Source organism: Notothenia coriiceps, unplaced genomic scaffold (genome assembly GCF_000735185.1).
Source record: "Notothenia coriiceps isolate Sejong01 unplaced genomic scaffold, NC01 NC01_scaffold00024822, whole genome shotgun sequence".
In the NCBI taxonomy this organism is placed as follows: Eukaryota; Metazoa; Chordata; class Actinopteri; order Perciformes; family Nototheniidae; genus Notothenia; species Notothenia coriiceps.
In genome coordinates this window covers 81,882-94,395 of record NW_011357523.1, presented here as the reverse complement: position 1 = coordinate 94,395, position 12,514 = coordinate 81,882, and the positions used below count along the sequence as shown (strand labels likewise).

At 39.7% G+C, this 12,514-nt stretch overlaps 1 protein-coding gene across 1 annotated transcript in view; it reads left to right on the top strand.

Moving 5' to 3' along the window:
• Positions 1-12,514, top strand: part of vav3 (vav guanine nucleotide exchange factor 3) — an 83,674-nt gene that overhangs the window by 42,167 nt on the left and 28,993 nt on the right. The window contains exons 3-13 of the mRNA XM_010783164.1: positions 2,999-3,057; positions 3,186-3,251; positions 5,282-5,390; positions 6,222-6,323; positions 7,468-7,536; positions 7,880-7,983; positions 8,118-8,217; positions 8,496-8,591; positions 11,288-11,356; positions 11,926-12,012; positions 12,115-12,200. Coding sequence (XP_010781466.1) covers positions 2,999-3,057; positions 3,186-3,251; positions 5,282-5,390; positions 6,222-6,323; positions 7,468-7,536; positions 7,880-7,983; positions 8,118-8,217; positions 8,496-8,591; positions 11,288-11,356; positions 11,926-12,012; positions 12,115-12,200 — 947 coding nt within the window. The remainder of the gene's footprint in view (positions 1-2,998; positions 3,058-3,185; positions 3,252-5,281; positions 5,391-6,221; positions 6,324-7,467; positions 7,537-7,879; positions 7,984-8,117; positions 8,218-8,495; positions 8,592-11,287; positions 11,357-11,925; positions 12,013-12,114; positions 12,201-12,514) is intronic.

Sequence of the window (12,514 nt, the reverse complement as noted above, 5' to 3'; positions counted from 1 at the left end):
AATATATACAATCTCAGCCTGTGCTTTCTGTCCGCTGCATCTACGCACACACTGTATCCAAGCACACACTAAACCACACACACACACACACACACACACACACACACACACACACACACACACACACACACACACACACACACACACACACACACACACACACACACACACACACACACACACACACACACACACACACACTTCTTCTGTGTAGCCACATCCCTCATCTTACATTAATTGCTGTGCTGTAAATCAGGTTTATTCGCCTCCATCAGAGGATCAGTGCCCCCTACATCAGCACTCAAACGCTACAAGGCTGCGCACACATTGGACACCAAAGCTAATGAATGACCTTTGAGCTTATTCATTTGGAAGGCGGCTTATCGTATCCTTTTTTTCTCTCGCTAAAGTTATTTCCTTTGTGGTCATTTTGTATTAACCGTGCAAACAGCTGATGGTTGCTGTGAGTCTTCAGAGACTCCGCTTGGCTGTGTGCAGATGGTCAGTTCTGTTATGAGTGAGAGTGACTCATGTATTCACTGAAGCCAAAAAGCACAACTTTACATGACTCGTCCTCGGGATTCGCCTGCCAGCTAGAACTGGAAAGCCTCCAAAGCTGTGTTCATCGCAGTGAATCTCCAGCTCTGCACATGCTGTACCTACCAACTGGCCTCCGGATGCCATGCCCTTCATTTATTATTGTAAGGTGATTTCAGCTTTGTCTGGTAACTGTTAGGATTTATAATTGGAAAAATGCCTTTGAGTTTTAGAGGATGCGTTAAATCATCTCATGTCATATCAGTCTGGGTTGCAAAACTGACATGGATGAATTGTAATTTTTTAAGCATAACATATATTCCTGAGCACATATTGTACAGTATTGTATGTTAACCTCAAACTCCTATAGGTGAACTTAGAGCACCATTATTAAAAAAAAAACTGTCTTTGTTTTGTTTAAGAGCTGAATATTTCGATCAAAAGAACACGATACAAGAATATTTTTGAATTAACACATTGTTCTTCCTTGTGGTACCTGGCAGTTTGATCTGAGATTTGGGTGTTAGAAGCAGCTGTTGTATCCTGAAGCAGAGATGAGAAGCAGGCTACACTTCCTTCCAACTCCACATTCCAAGATTTCTTTGATTTTTAAACTTATAGTCTTCAGCCCCAACCAATACTGACTGAAGTCTTGCCTCATCACTTGTTCAACACAAACTACAGACAATCTATAGAAGCACTTCAAAACACATGTTAACAGACTGCAGCAAGTGCTTTCCTATACTTTTTTGGCCCTGTTTTTGCTCTTGGGCTTCTTACAGACTGCTTTTTCTTATTGGTGGAGGTTCTTGGGGCTGTAGTGAGTCCTGCAGACATCGCTTGGGGCTTAAACAATGTTACGACCTCATGTATTGGGGTAAAAAAAGACCTGTGATCTGTCTCTTATTTATATGAAAGTCTCAAACAAGATGTGTCATGATGTATAATTCCGCTATATGTAAGAGTGACTTATATGTACATGATTGCAGGTGTTAAACATTAGTGCTACCTCGCGCTCATGATGTGTAATCACTGCTGCTGGGCTCCATTTAGCTGTGTCTCAAACACAGCTGGGCACCCTCCCACTGTTCAGCTTCTCACCACTAATATTCCCTTTGATCAGAGCTACTGCTGATAAACTCAGCTTGGATTTCCGTCTCATGTTGTTATTAATGCGCTGCTGCGTATGACCAGTCGACTATGATGATAAAATGCATCAACAAAGTCGAACTCTGATAGATTTATTAGAATATCAGTCAGCGTCATGCACCTTCTATTTGATGGATGTGACAAGTTTGCTCATCTGTCTTTAAGTCAGTTGTTTAAAACTCTAAAACTGCTTGATTATTTTTTATTTTAGCAGGCTACATAGGACAAACGTTCATTTTCATTTAGTGAAATTACAAAATTGGTACCAGTTGTGCACGGTATTAAATTATTATATTAGTATTGCTTAAAGGGTGTCTGCAGTAACATGTTTCTGCCTTTTCTCTGTCCTTTGTGTTCACCTCTTGTTTCTGTTTACTGGTGGGGGGAGGGAAAGGCCAGTTTTGTGATCAGTATTGATCTGTGAAAGCATATGCTCCAGGCCAGATGTGTCTACTGTTACATTTGTAATGGGGGTGTGTGATAAGAACATGTTTTTATCGGCCCATCTTGGCATTATATCAGTGGACAGATGACTCACAAGATATGGTTTGTGTGCCGTTTGTCAGGTTGCAAAACATTGTGAATGACAAGGGCTCCCTGTGGAGCTTTGACTCAGATAGTAAAACTGTATCGTTCATTCTGCAGACCAGTTCAAACAATGATTAGTCAAGCAGGTCACACACAAACACGCAGAGAGGGTCAAGGGCACTGGCAGGAGTGAGCAGAGCAGCGTGAAATTACATGTCATACTAATACTGTAGCAATCATGTCAGTCCACGAAAGCATGCAGTTAACTTCACAGCACGATCAATTACAAATCAGTTCACGTGAGGGCTCTGCTGCTACTGTAACTGTAACTGTTGACTGTGCGTCCAATAAGTCATTCTTCTGAGCAGAGACAACAGTTTCCCTCCATATTTAACAATTTGTTGTAAATATACGTGATTTGAATTTGTGGTAGTTGAGATTATTCCAAAATGTGCCCCATTGGAATGTTAAACCCACCAAACCAATGCTGTATTATAATATATTTAAATTCCTTATTATTGCAGAATATAAATTGGCTGGTGTGACCTTATTAGCTCTCATGTAATGTAACTGTGTGCCTCTTATTGCACACAAATTAAAAAAACATTTAAACATGAGCGGTGTTGTCCGTTTGAGAATGCTGCCCTCATGTGTCTTATTTTAGAAGTGCAGCACCACAAGCCAAACTATAAACCACATTAAGTCATACATCCTGCTTTCCAGACTATATGTGTTCTCTAAATTGTAAAAAAATAATGATTATATCCTTTTTTTTTCATTGCAGGTTATGGACACACTATCAAAACTTTCCCAAACAGCGATTACACAACAAACTGGAATCAGGTATGTTGGAGTGAAATGACCCAAACACAATAAAATGTGCCACAATAATTCAGTATTATATGACACAATCAGGGTGTATAATAATTATATTTGAAGATTGACAGCATGCTCCCTATTTCCCTTCAAAGGCCTTTCCCATCGGAGGAGAGTGTTCAAGATGAGGATATCTACAACCACCTGGAGGACCTTATAGAGTATGTTCCGTCTCCTCTCATATACACACACTACAGGGTGTTGTGGGCGTGGGCATCATTTATTCCCTGGTTGTTGACTGGAAGGCAGCCACCGCCTCCGAGGCTTTGAACATCAGCTCCCCCCACTCTTTTCTCAGTTAACCACAAGTCGTGTGGGCTTCATGTTTTTTATTTAGCCTGTTTTCACACCTTGTTTCCCACCCACTTATGAAAGTGTTGCAGGTTTAAATAACAAATGGTTTCAGTTCTTCAAATACTCTTAAAGCCAGTTTGAGCTTGATCTCAAATTACCTGATGAAATCACTGATATGGTTTGGTTTTTCTACTGAAATGTAAGCTAGGGGTTTTGCACTAAACATGTGTTGATAGCTAACCATTTTCTGATCTGAATTAATTTATAAAAAACAACAAATTATGCATTTTTCAAACTTGAAGAGGGAACAAGGAACACGATCGGCCTACAAAGCCCCTGGTGCATCAATAAAATCTGTATCTAAAATATATTTCTTAGACTGAAACTGTCAGTATGCACACATTATATATATATATATTTTTTCCACGTTTTAATTCCTCAAATGTTTATGTGGTCAAACAGAGTTATCTACTATTGATTAATAAGGGTTGTTATTTGTCTACTGTGTTGGTCTTCAGTCATATGTAACTTCCGAGATCTTAGCAGAAACCATTAACCAATTAGGAAATGGTTTTGGCAGTCGAGCTACTGTAACTTGTGTGAGTCAGTGGAGACAGATAATCTTACAGTGGAAATGCTGTTGGGGAGCCTCACTCTGACACGGAGCTGGTCTATGTTTAGTGCTGACAGCTCCTAGCAGAAAGCAGCCCACTATTAGTGACAGAGGAAAACAGCAGTCTGACAGCAGCCGGCAGTGGATGAGAGGTGGAAGTGGCAGTCTGGATCACACTGAACAGAGCCGTGTTCACCTCTCAACTCCCATCTGCTCAGCGTTCGGCAGCAAATGTACAGAAACATACACATTTATCCAACAGGAGAACTTCAATTCCACCTTTAACAACTTAGAGACAACTGTCTGAACTATAACAACTTGCAAAAATAAGGACCCAGGTTTTAGGCCAGTTATGTGTTTAACAATCACATATTCTTAAAAATCTGTGAATTATCTGACTTCTTGATCTGCCATTGTCTTAATTCACTTTGATGCAACAGCAGGCCAAGGTACCAGATGCTACTTGATCTCTTGAGAAAATCTAATTATTTAGTATATGCATTCATTTGGCCTAAGCTCTGTTAACTTCAAACAGTGGGATGAGCAGGAAGAACATCTAAAATACAGCACTGTGTCAGGTGAAATGAAACTTGTTACACGTATGGAAACAAAAATACAGCATGCTATCTTTGTACCACATACAATACATGCCAAAACAAGGTGTATAAAACAGAGGGGGGATACAGTTATATTTAGATTGACAGAATAGGAAATATAATGCATTTTTTGAAAAATAAAACCCAAAAGTATGAACTGAAAATTGAGCGTGGTATCTCCCCTTGAATCCTCCCCCTCACCTCACCATTCTCATTCTTCACCCTATTATAAAAACACACTTAAAATTGCTTTATATGCCCTGGTTGGAGAGTGGAGACACACACACACACACACACACACACACACACACACACACACACACACACACACACACACACACACACACACACACACACACACACACACACACACACACACACACACACACACACTAAGTCACAGTAATTGGCCTGTTGCGTCACACATAACACTCTTTGCTTGTGAGTGTGTGTCCATGTGTGTTTCTGAACCACTTTCACGCCCTTGGATTAAGTTTTGTCCCTCGCTAACAAGATTTATAAAAAATCAATTTCTGTAAAACCACAACTGTGTGTGTGTTTTAGTTTGAACCTTTAATGTGGCTGTCACAAGGAGTAAAACCATTACCCGCTCACTGTAACCCTCAGGATCAAACAGCTGTGTGATGTAAAGAAATGTCAGTAACATATTCTGTCTTATGCGCTGCAGTGAGAACGGGGTGGAGGATGAGGAGGATTTGTACGACTGTGTGTATGAGGATGAAGATGGAGGAGAGATCTATGAAGATCTGATGAAGACAGAGGCCATCGCTCCCCCGGTTAGTCCTCTTCTCTTTAACTTCAATAACTTCTTTACCATACCTCATTAATACAGACTGACTTTCTTTAGCACATTTAGTCACTATATGCATTAAATAAGCAGTATTACATTTACGTTACTTATTTGCTTTCTTCGCAAGAGATAACAAGTTTGAAACCATTCTCATTTGTGTATGTTAACTTTATGAAGCTATAGAAAGCAACCGGTTAGCTAGCATGACAAATACATCTGGATTTGTTTCGTTTTTGCAGGAAGAAGAAGAAGAAGAAGTCTATTAAGTTGAAATGTTGGGTTTAAGGCAACAATTAAGTTAACTGAGAACTTTTTAGATTTTCTTTTAGCTTATTCAAAAAGGGTGACAGAACAACCAAATGTGAATGGACAGTAACACGCACCCATCTGTGTTAAGCTAAGCTAATTGGCTGCTAGCTGTGGCTAAATTGATCTTGTGTCAAGTGTTTGAAATTGCCTTATAGCTCAATACCAACTTGATCAACATTTTCTTTTTTGTGAAAGTTAAAAAGAAATGAATTTAATTCATTTTTGTACTAAAATTACAAATGCTTTGTTCATAAAATATGATGATACCTCACTTTTATCATATTTGGCGGACAATCGAGCTAGCATGTGCAACTCTGACCTTGCTCAAAGGGTTGCACCGGGTTGCACAGACTACATCTGGTTGAAGACTCAACAGTTTGTCAGCCCACTGTGCTGACACATAGTAACAGTCCTGTGTGTGTGTGTGTGTGTGTGTGTGTGTGTGTGTGTGTGTGTGTGTGTGTGTGTGTGTGTGTGTGTGTGTGTGTGTGTGTTTCCATGTGTGTAGGCGTTCCAGAAGCAAGCAGAGACTGACATCAGGAGCTGCTGTTTGTCAGAGATCAAGCAGACAGAGGAGAAGTACACTGAGACCCTGGAGTCTATAGAGAAGGTACTGACTTACTAAATTGCCTTTTAGTATATTCTTCCCAACGTAGTACGAAATCATATCCATTCTGTTATCCACTGATTTTCCATGAAGACTTGTGATTTTGGGCATATTATAAGTGGGTTCCAACCTTTTCAGGTGTTTGTGTGTGACCATTTCTGTGAGTTGAGAGACGTTTAAGTAGAGTTTTTTATTCCAGATGTATTATTTCAATGAATCCGAGGTTTGAAGGAGCACAATATGCAGAAATTGTTTGGTTGAAAAAAGTTATAAATTGTAAATTATAATTGTTAATTCCCTTAGATTTAGCATCTACACCTGGAAAACACCTGGCCTAGTTTGACCAATTCGGTACATTTATATGTAAACTGTGACTGTGGTGTATTTAGAAGTGTAAAGTATAAGAGTGACAAGTCTCTGTGAGCCCACACTCAACTACACTGGCTCAAAAATAAAAGTTAACTTGGATTTCCTTGCACTGAAAGGATGACAGAAGCACTAGAATTCAATTTGGCCTTCTTATCTCTTTCCGTCTGAGAACTGTGAAACTCACTGACTGTAATTTGAGGTATAATGGAAAAAATAATGACTAGTGTAACAAATCTGTAATCCCAGAGAGAAGAAAGGGAAACAATATATTTCTATTTGTGAAATTAGGAGCGGGTAATGAGTATTTCCAGCGCTGCTTTAAACCAAACTATGAGAAAAGCTCTTTTGTCGTGGATGTTTTCCACCTGACGCTGCACTTTTAGAGGACTGTGGGAGGCCCGCCGTCTCTCGCCCCTCAGCCACAGCTACTTGTCTTCTACCTCTTGTGTACGTTCACGTCTGGAAAAAGCCTTGCCTGCTCTCCCAGAGGAATACTCAGTAGATGACTTTCAATATGAAGTGGCTGGTGGAGTTTGTGCTCGCACGCTCCTTTGAGATGTAGAGGTGACTATTCGGCGGGAGTAGTCTGAGAGGAAATCATTAAATTGCAAACTCTGAAAATGAGATTATTGTCGTGACCCAGACAGTCCTGCTTGTTTTTGCTGACTGCCGCAACTTGGCCCCATAATGTAATAGCTTCTCGCAAAATGACTTTCCCACTCCCCAGTCTAGAGGGGACGAGCCTCATTCTCTTATGTTCTCTCTCCCTCTGCTGCAGCACTTTATGACACCCCTCACAATGTTCCTATCCATGGTCGAGATGGAAAAGGTGTTTGTGAATATCCCGGTAAGTCTTTAAAGTGTAATGATCCCACTGGGTGGTCAACTAAAGGACACACAATTCTTTATTGAAGGGCTATATCACAGTAGGACAAATAGAGGCTTGAAAACAACATTAAGGAATTTCACTGTTGATTTGTTCATGGCATTTTATTTCTAAAAAACACCACTAAATGTCTGATAAGCTTTAATATTCTCTACTAATATACTATTACATTTGTAACATGATTAAGAGTCTGCAGACATGCTAACAGCTCTGTGAGGAAATGCTTAATTAAATTGAATTTGTAGAATATAGCCCTTAATGTAAGTAACTGATATGTCATGCAGATCACTGTTTTTGGTTTCAGGACCTGGTTAAAGTTCACAAAGGTTTACTGGTGGAAATCCAAGACTCAGTCCACCACAGAAGTGCCCAGAACCTCCACCAGATCTTCATCACTTTTAAAGAGAGGTACACTATGGACTTTGTAACCATAATCCATTTACATTTCTGTAATACTCTTAGAATAAATGATGCATCTGTGAGTCATTATATACAGTCCTTGACTCCAAGTCGCCTCACTACATGTGTTTAACCTGTTCTAGGCTGTTGATCTATGGGAAATACTGCAGCCACGTGGAAACAGCCATCATTTGTCTGGATGACATCTGCAAAGAAAGGGAGGACGTACGCATGAAGCTAGAGGTAAAACGTCTTTACTGTCAGTAAATGGTTATTTAGGGCCACATTTTGACAAGTGTTCATCATGTCACAATAGTCAGATAATGCCCTCAAGTGTTCACCTGAGGCACTGCGGGTGATTTATGACCGCATAAAAACTGTTCTATCATTTCAACTCTTTTCTTTATGGAGAGTCCCATTCTAATTCTGAGGTTACACACGCTATGCACTGTCATGGGCTTTTCTTTTCTTTATAGGATGTTTAATTTGTAAGATTTGCTTTCTTTGTTGTGTTCCTACAGGAGTGTTCAAAGAGAGCTAACTACGGCAAGTTCACACTGAGGGATCTGCTTGTGGTTCCTATGCAGCGAGTCTTAAAGTATCACCTCCTCCTGCAGGTATAGTACTTCAACATTTCCTCTGTACTATTTATACTTTAATCATAAAGTGATATGAATATGCTATAAAGCCGTAGCCTTTAGTGTTTGAAACAAGGTAGCTCTCTTTCTCTCTCTTTTTCTGCACAAACCTTTGAAACCATACTAATCTATGAATACTGAGCCTTACTTATAATAACATAACTTAGTGTGATTTAAAGAATAATGAAATCAAAGCACACAATATGACTTTTATGTCTGTGGACCATAACAAGTGTTATTTAAAAAAACAAAATTGAATTGTATATATGTTCTGCTATTCATAGGCATAGACTTCCAAACTAAAAAGTAGACTTTTGTTTTTACATTGTTATTTCAAATATAAATATGTGCTAATATCACTCTAATTATGTACTATTTATTCCTCAATAACATATGAAAACATTTATATAAAAAATGCTTTCCTCCCAAAATGTACTGAAGAGACATTTGTATGACCTTTTACTTATTAACAATTTGTTTTACCTCCACCTCTGTGTATACATCCATATCATGTCAATCACTGTCTTTGTGATCAAAGCTGGACCGAAAGTTAAAGTTAAAAATCTTCACTGGCTTTACAGATGGCTGTCAGTGAGTGACACAGCCCCATTAGGGAGATGTTATTCATCAAAGCCTCATCCATTCCTAATCAGGCTTCATGAGCAACTGGACTTTGTGCCACTGGGTGGAGCTGTTGCCCATGTTTGGATCCCTCCCGCTCCCTTCGTCCTTCAGGCTCCTCTCGTCTGTCTCTGGCTTCTTTATTACTCTCAGTCTGAAATGACACGCACATAATTGTCATCTGAGAATCGAGAAGCAGGAGAGAGAAAATAGATATAGTGAGGACTGAAAGTGAGAACAGCAGACAGAACAAGACAAACAACTGAAGAAAGACAGATGCAGAGGTGAAGTGGTGTTGAAGTGGTGAGAGTCTGAATGTGAAGCTAAAATACATTAGTGGAGACTCCGGAGAAAGTCAGGAAAAAGTTTCTAACAAGTAACAAAAAAAAGAACATTTTAAAAGATCTAAAATGTCTGAGGACTTTTCTTCCATGATACATTTTGACTACGTTAAATATTCTTTAGTGGTTTTTATTATTGTTTTAAATCATGATATGCATCTTTAACATAGCCCAGTTTAAAGTTACATTTACTCGGAGTAAATAGTGTGTATTTGTCACATGTGTGTGTGAGCACGGCCGATTCCTATAATTTAATGATAAAAAATAAATTTTCATTATGTGGGTTCAAAAATGTCAATGAGTTTTCATTAGTAGCTACCTTTTGCAATTAGGTATTCAGTTGTTTACTACATAAAAAAGTATTTCTAAGATTTATTTTCACATGCAAGTTTGGTTTGCGCTATATCTTTTAACATTTAGCATTACCTATAATAACAGCAAATCTGCCATGTCCACACTGAAATTAATCGAGAATAATCAAATACACCAATTTATGCTTTTAAATGGATCATATTCTATTTGTCCTGTTTAGTCAGAGATGGTTCCCTCAGGGGCTTTTAAATAAAAAGCCTTAAATCAGACACCCTGAAACCTTGTGATGTGTCATGTTTGCATGTCCCATCAAAAGGAAAAAACCCTGTAGCAACACAGTAACAGCGTGTGTGCCGGGTTCCCTGCTGAACAGCGGGGTAACAGCCAGCGACATGAAAACCTCCGCTGGTTACTCTCCCACACGGTGACAGCCAGAATCTGAACAACACATGTCTCGCTCACCAAATGTCTCGCTCACCAGTTCTTTTCTCTTTCTTTCTCACTGCATCCGCTCATCATTTCTCTTCCCCCCTGAACACGATTCCCTCAATGACTCCATCATGTTTGGTCCCGGCTATCAGTGGGACCACTCCCTTCCCCCTATCTCTGAGGATGTGTGGAGGTGGGAGCAGGGCTTGATAAATAGGACTCTGTCGCCTTGCTAGTGATAATAATGCCCAGGTTGAGCTTGACTGACACCAGGGATTTGAGCAGTAGCGAGCAGACACATATCTCCCTTAGCGGCTCAGTGTGTGTGTGTGTGTGTGTGTGTGTGTGTGTGTGTGTGTGTGTGTGTGTGTGTGTGTGTGTGTGTGTGTGTAGATGCAGTTTGTATGGGCCTGTATGAAGGACATGCATGGCATCCTTCCTTATCCTCCACTGCTGAGGTCTAGATGTCTTGTTTACGCTGCAGTCAGGCACTGGCAAGCAATTTCAGATAGACACTTGCCCACACACACCTGGAACAGACGAGTGCACACACACACACAATATCTGATTTATTTCAGGACAGGATTCTTCTGGCAGTAATCCTTTTCATTTCTTATTTCTAAGATTATTTTTTCGGCATTTTCGCCATTATTTGACTGAGAAATGGGGAGAGGAATAGAGACAACAAAGGTCCCAAGGCCAGAATCGAACCCTGGATGAGGCGCTGTAGCTATTCGGCTACCAATGTCCTTCAATACTTTTCTTAATCGCATCTAGAGCTGAAGCTTTAGGTTCTCATGTTTTTCTATGATTTACAACCTAGCTTTCTTCCTTTCATTTCCAACTTTGAGTGTATAATCAAACATTAGTTGTTATTGTTTTTAATCAGTTTTACAATACAAAGTTAAATAGTTCTCATCATTTAAAACTTGCTTAACTAAATGTGTTTATTGATTTGTTTCTGTCCAATAGGAGCTGATGAAACACACTCATGATTCCTCCGACAAGACCAATCTGCGCACGGCATTGGATGCTATGAAGGTACAACATCAGCTTGATCCTAGTGTTTTACTTACACATACTCTTATCCCACGAGGCATAACTTGTACATGTACAAACATAAGTAACAGTAACCCCTTAAAAACAAACCAGTTAGATTTCCTAATTCATGTTGTATTCCCCTAAACGCCTTAGGATTGTCTGGGTTAGGCGTCCTGTTATGTATAGATTTGATTGAAATGTTGCTTTTGATGAGAGGAATATTTGTTTATAGGCCTTGGAAGGTTTCTGTCTCTTTAGGATTGTTGTTTGACTTCCTGTTCCTGTTTGTCCTTAAAAACAATGACCATCATTAATATTTGGGTTAAATAATATTTTCCCTCTTGACATGTCATCTCAGCTCGCTATAAAAGCTTGCGTAACAACAAAACAAAATAACCTTATTACAGTATGTCCGAGAAATAATCTACAAGATACTGCAGTTCATTGAACCTCCTTACGTAAAGAAACGAGTATACCAAGTGAAGCAAGTCCTGCTCTTTTTTTTTCACGTAATGGGGAAAATTGTGAAAGGAAAAAGGAAAGACTTTTGAATGATTACTTGTCTACAGGACTTGGCTCAGTACGTCAACGAAGTCAAGCGAGACAATGAGACACTGCGAGAAATAGATCAGTATCAGAAATCCATCGAAAACCTGGTAAGCCACCTGTTCCTTCCAAATAATGAAATGCTGATCTAATTTTCTCTGAGCTTTTCATTGGAAATTGCCTTCCCCATCCATTTGTCTCTCTTTCCGTAGAATCAGACTTTGAGTAACTATGGGAGACCCAAAGGTGACGGGGAGGTACGGGTGGCCTCGGTGGACAAACGAGCCAAACAGGACAGGTGAGATGTGAGGGTGACATGCTGGTTGACTGAAACGCTGACTGACTGACTGCAGCTTAACCAGATCAGGTGCTGTGTTTGGAAAACTGCCAGAGTATGTATTGCAAAGTTTAAAAACAAAGTCCTTTTAGAAACAAAATCCAGTAAGTGAACATCAAGGTTATATAGTTACAGTACAACCACGCAGAGTTCCAGACAAATAGGCGTATAAGGTGTAATACATGTGTTTTGGGGGGTTTCACTTTCCTGGTTTCACTTTCCTGGTTCCCAACCTTTTTTCCCAAGAGCCCCCCCAAATGACTCCTGTTGGAAGT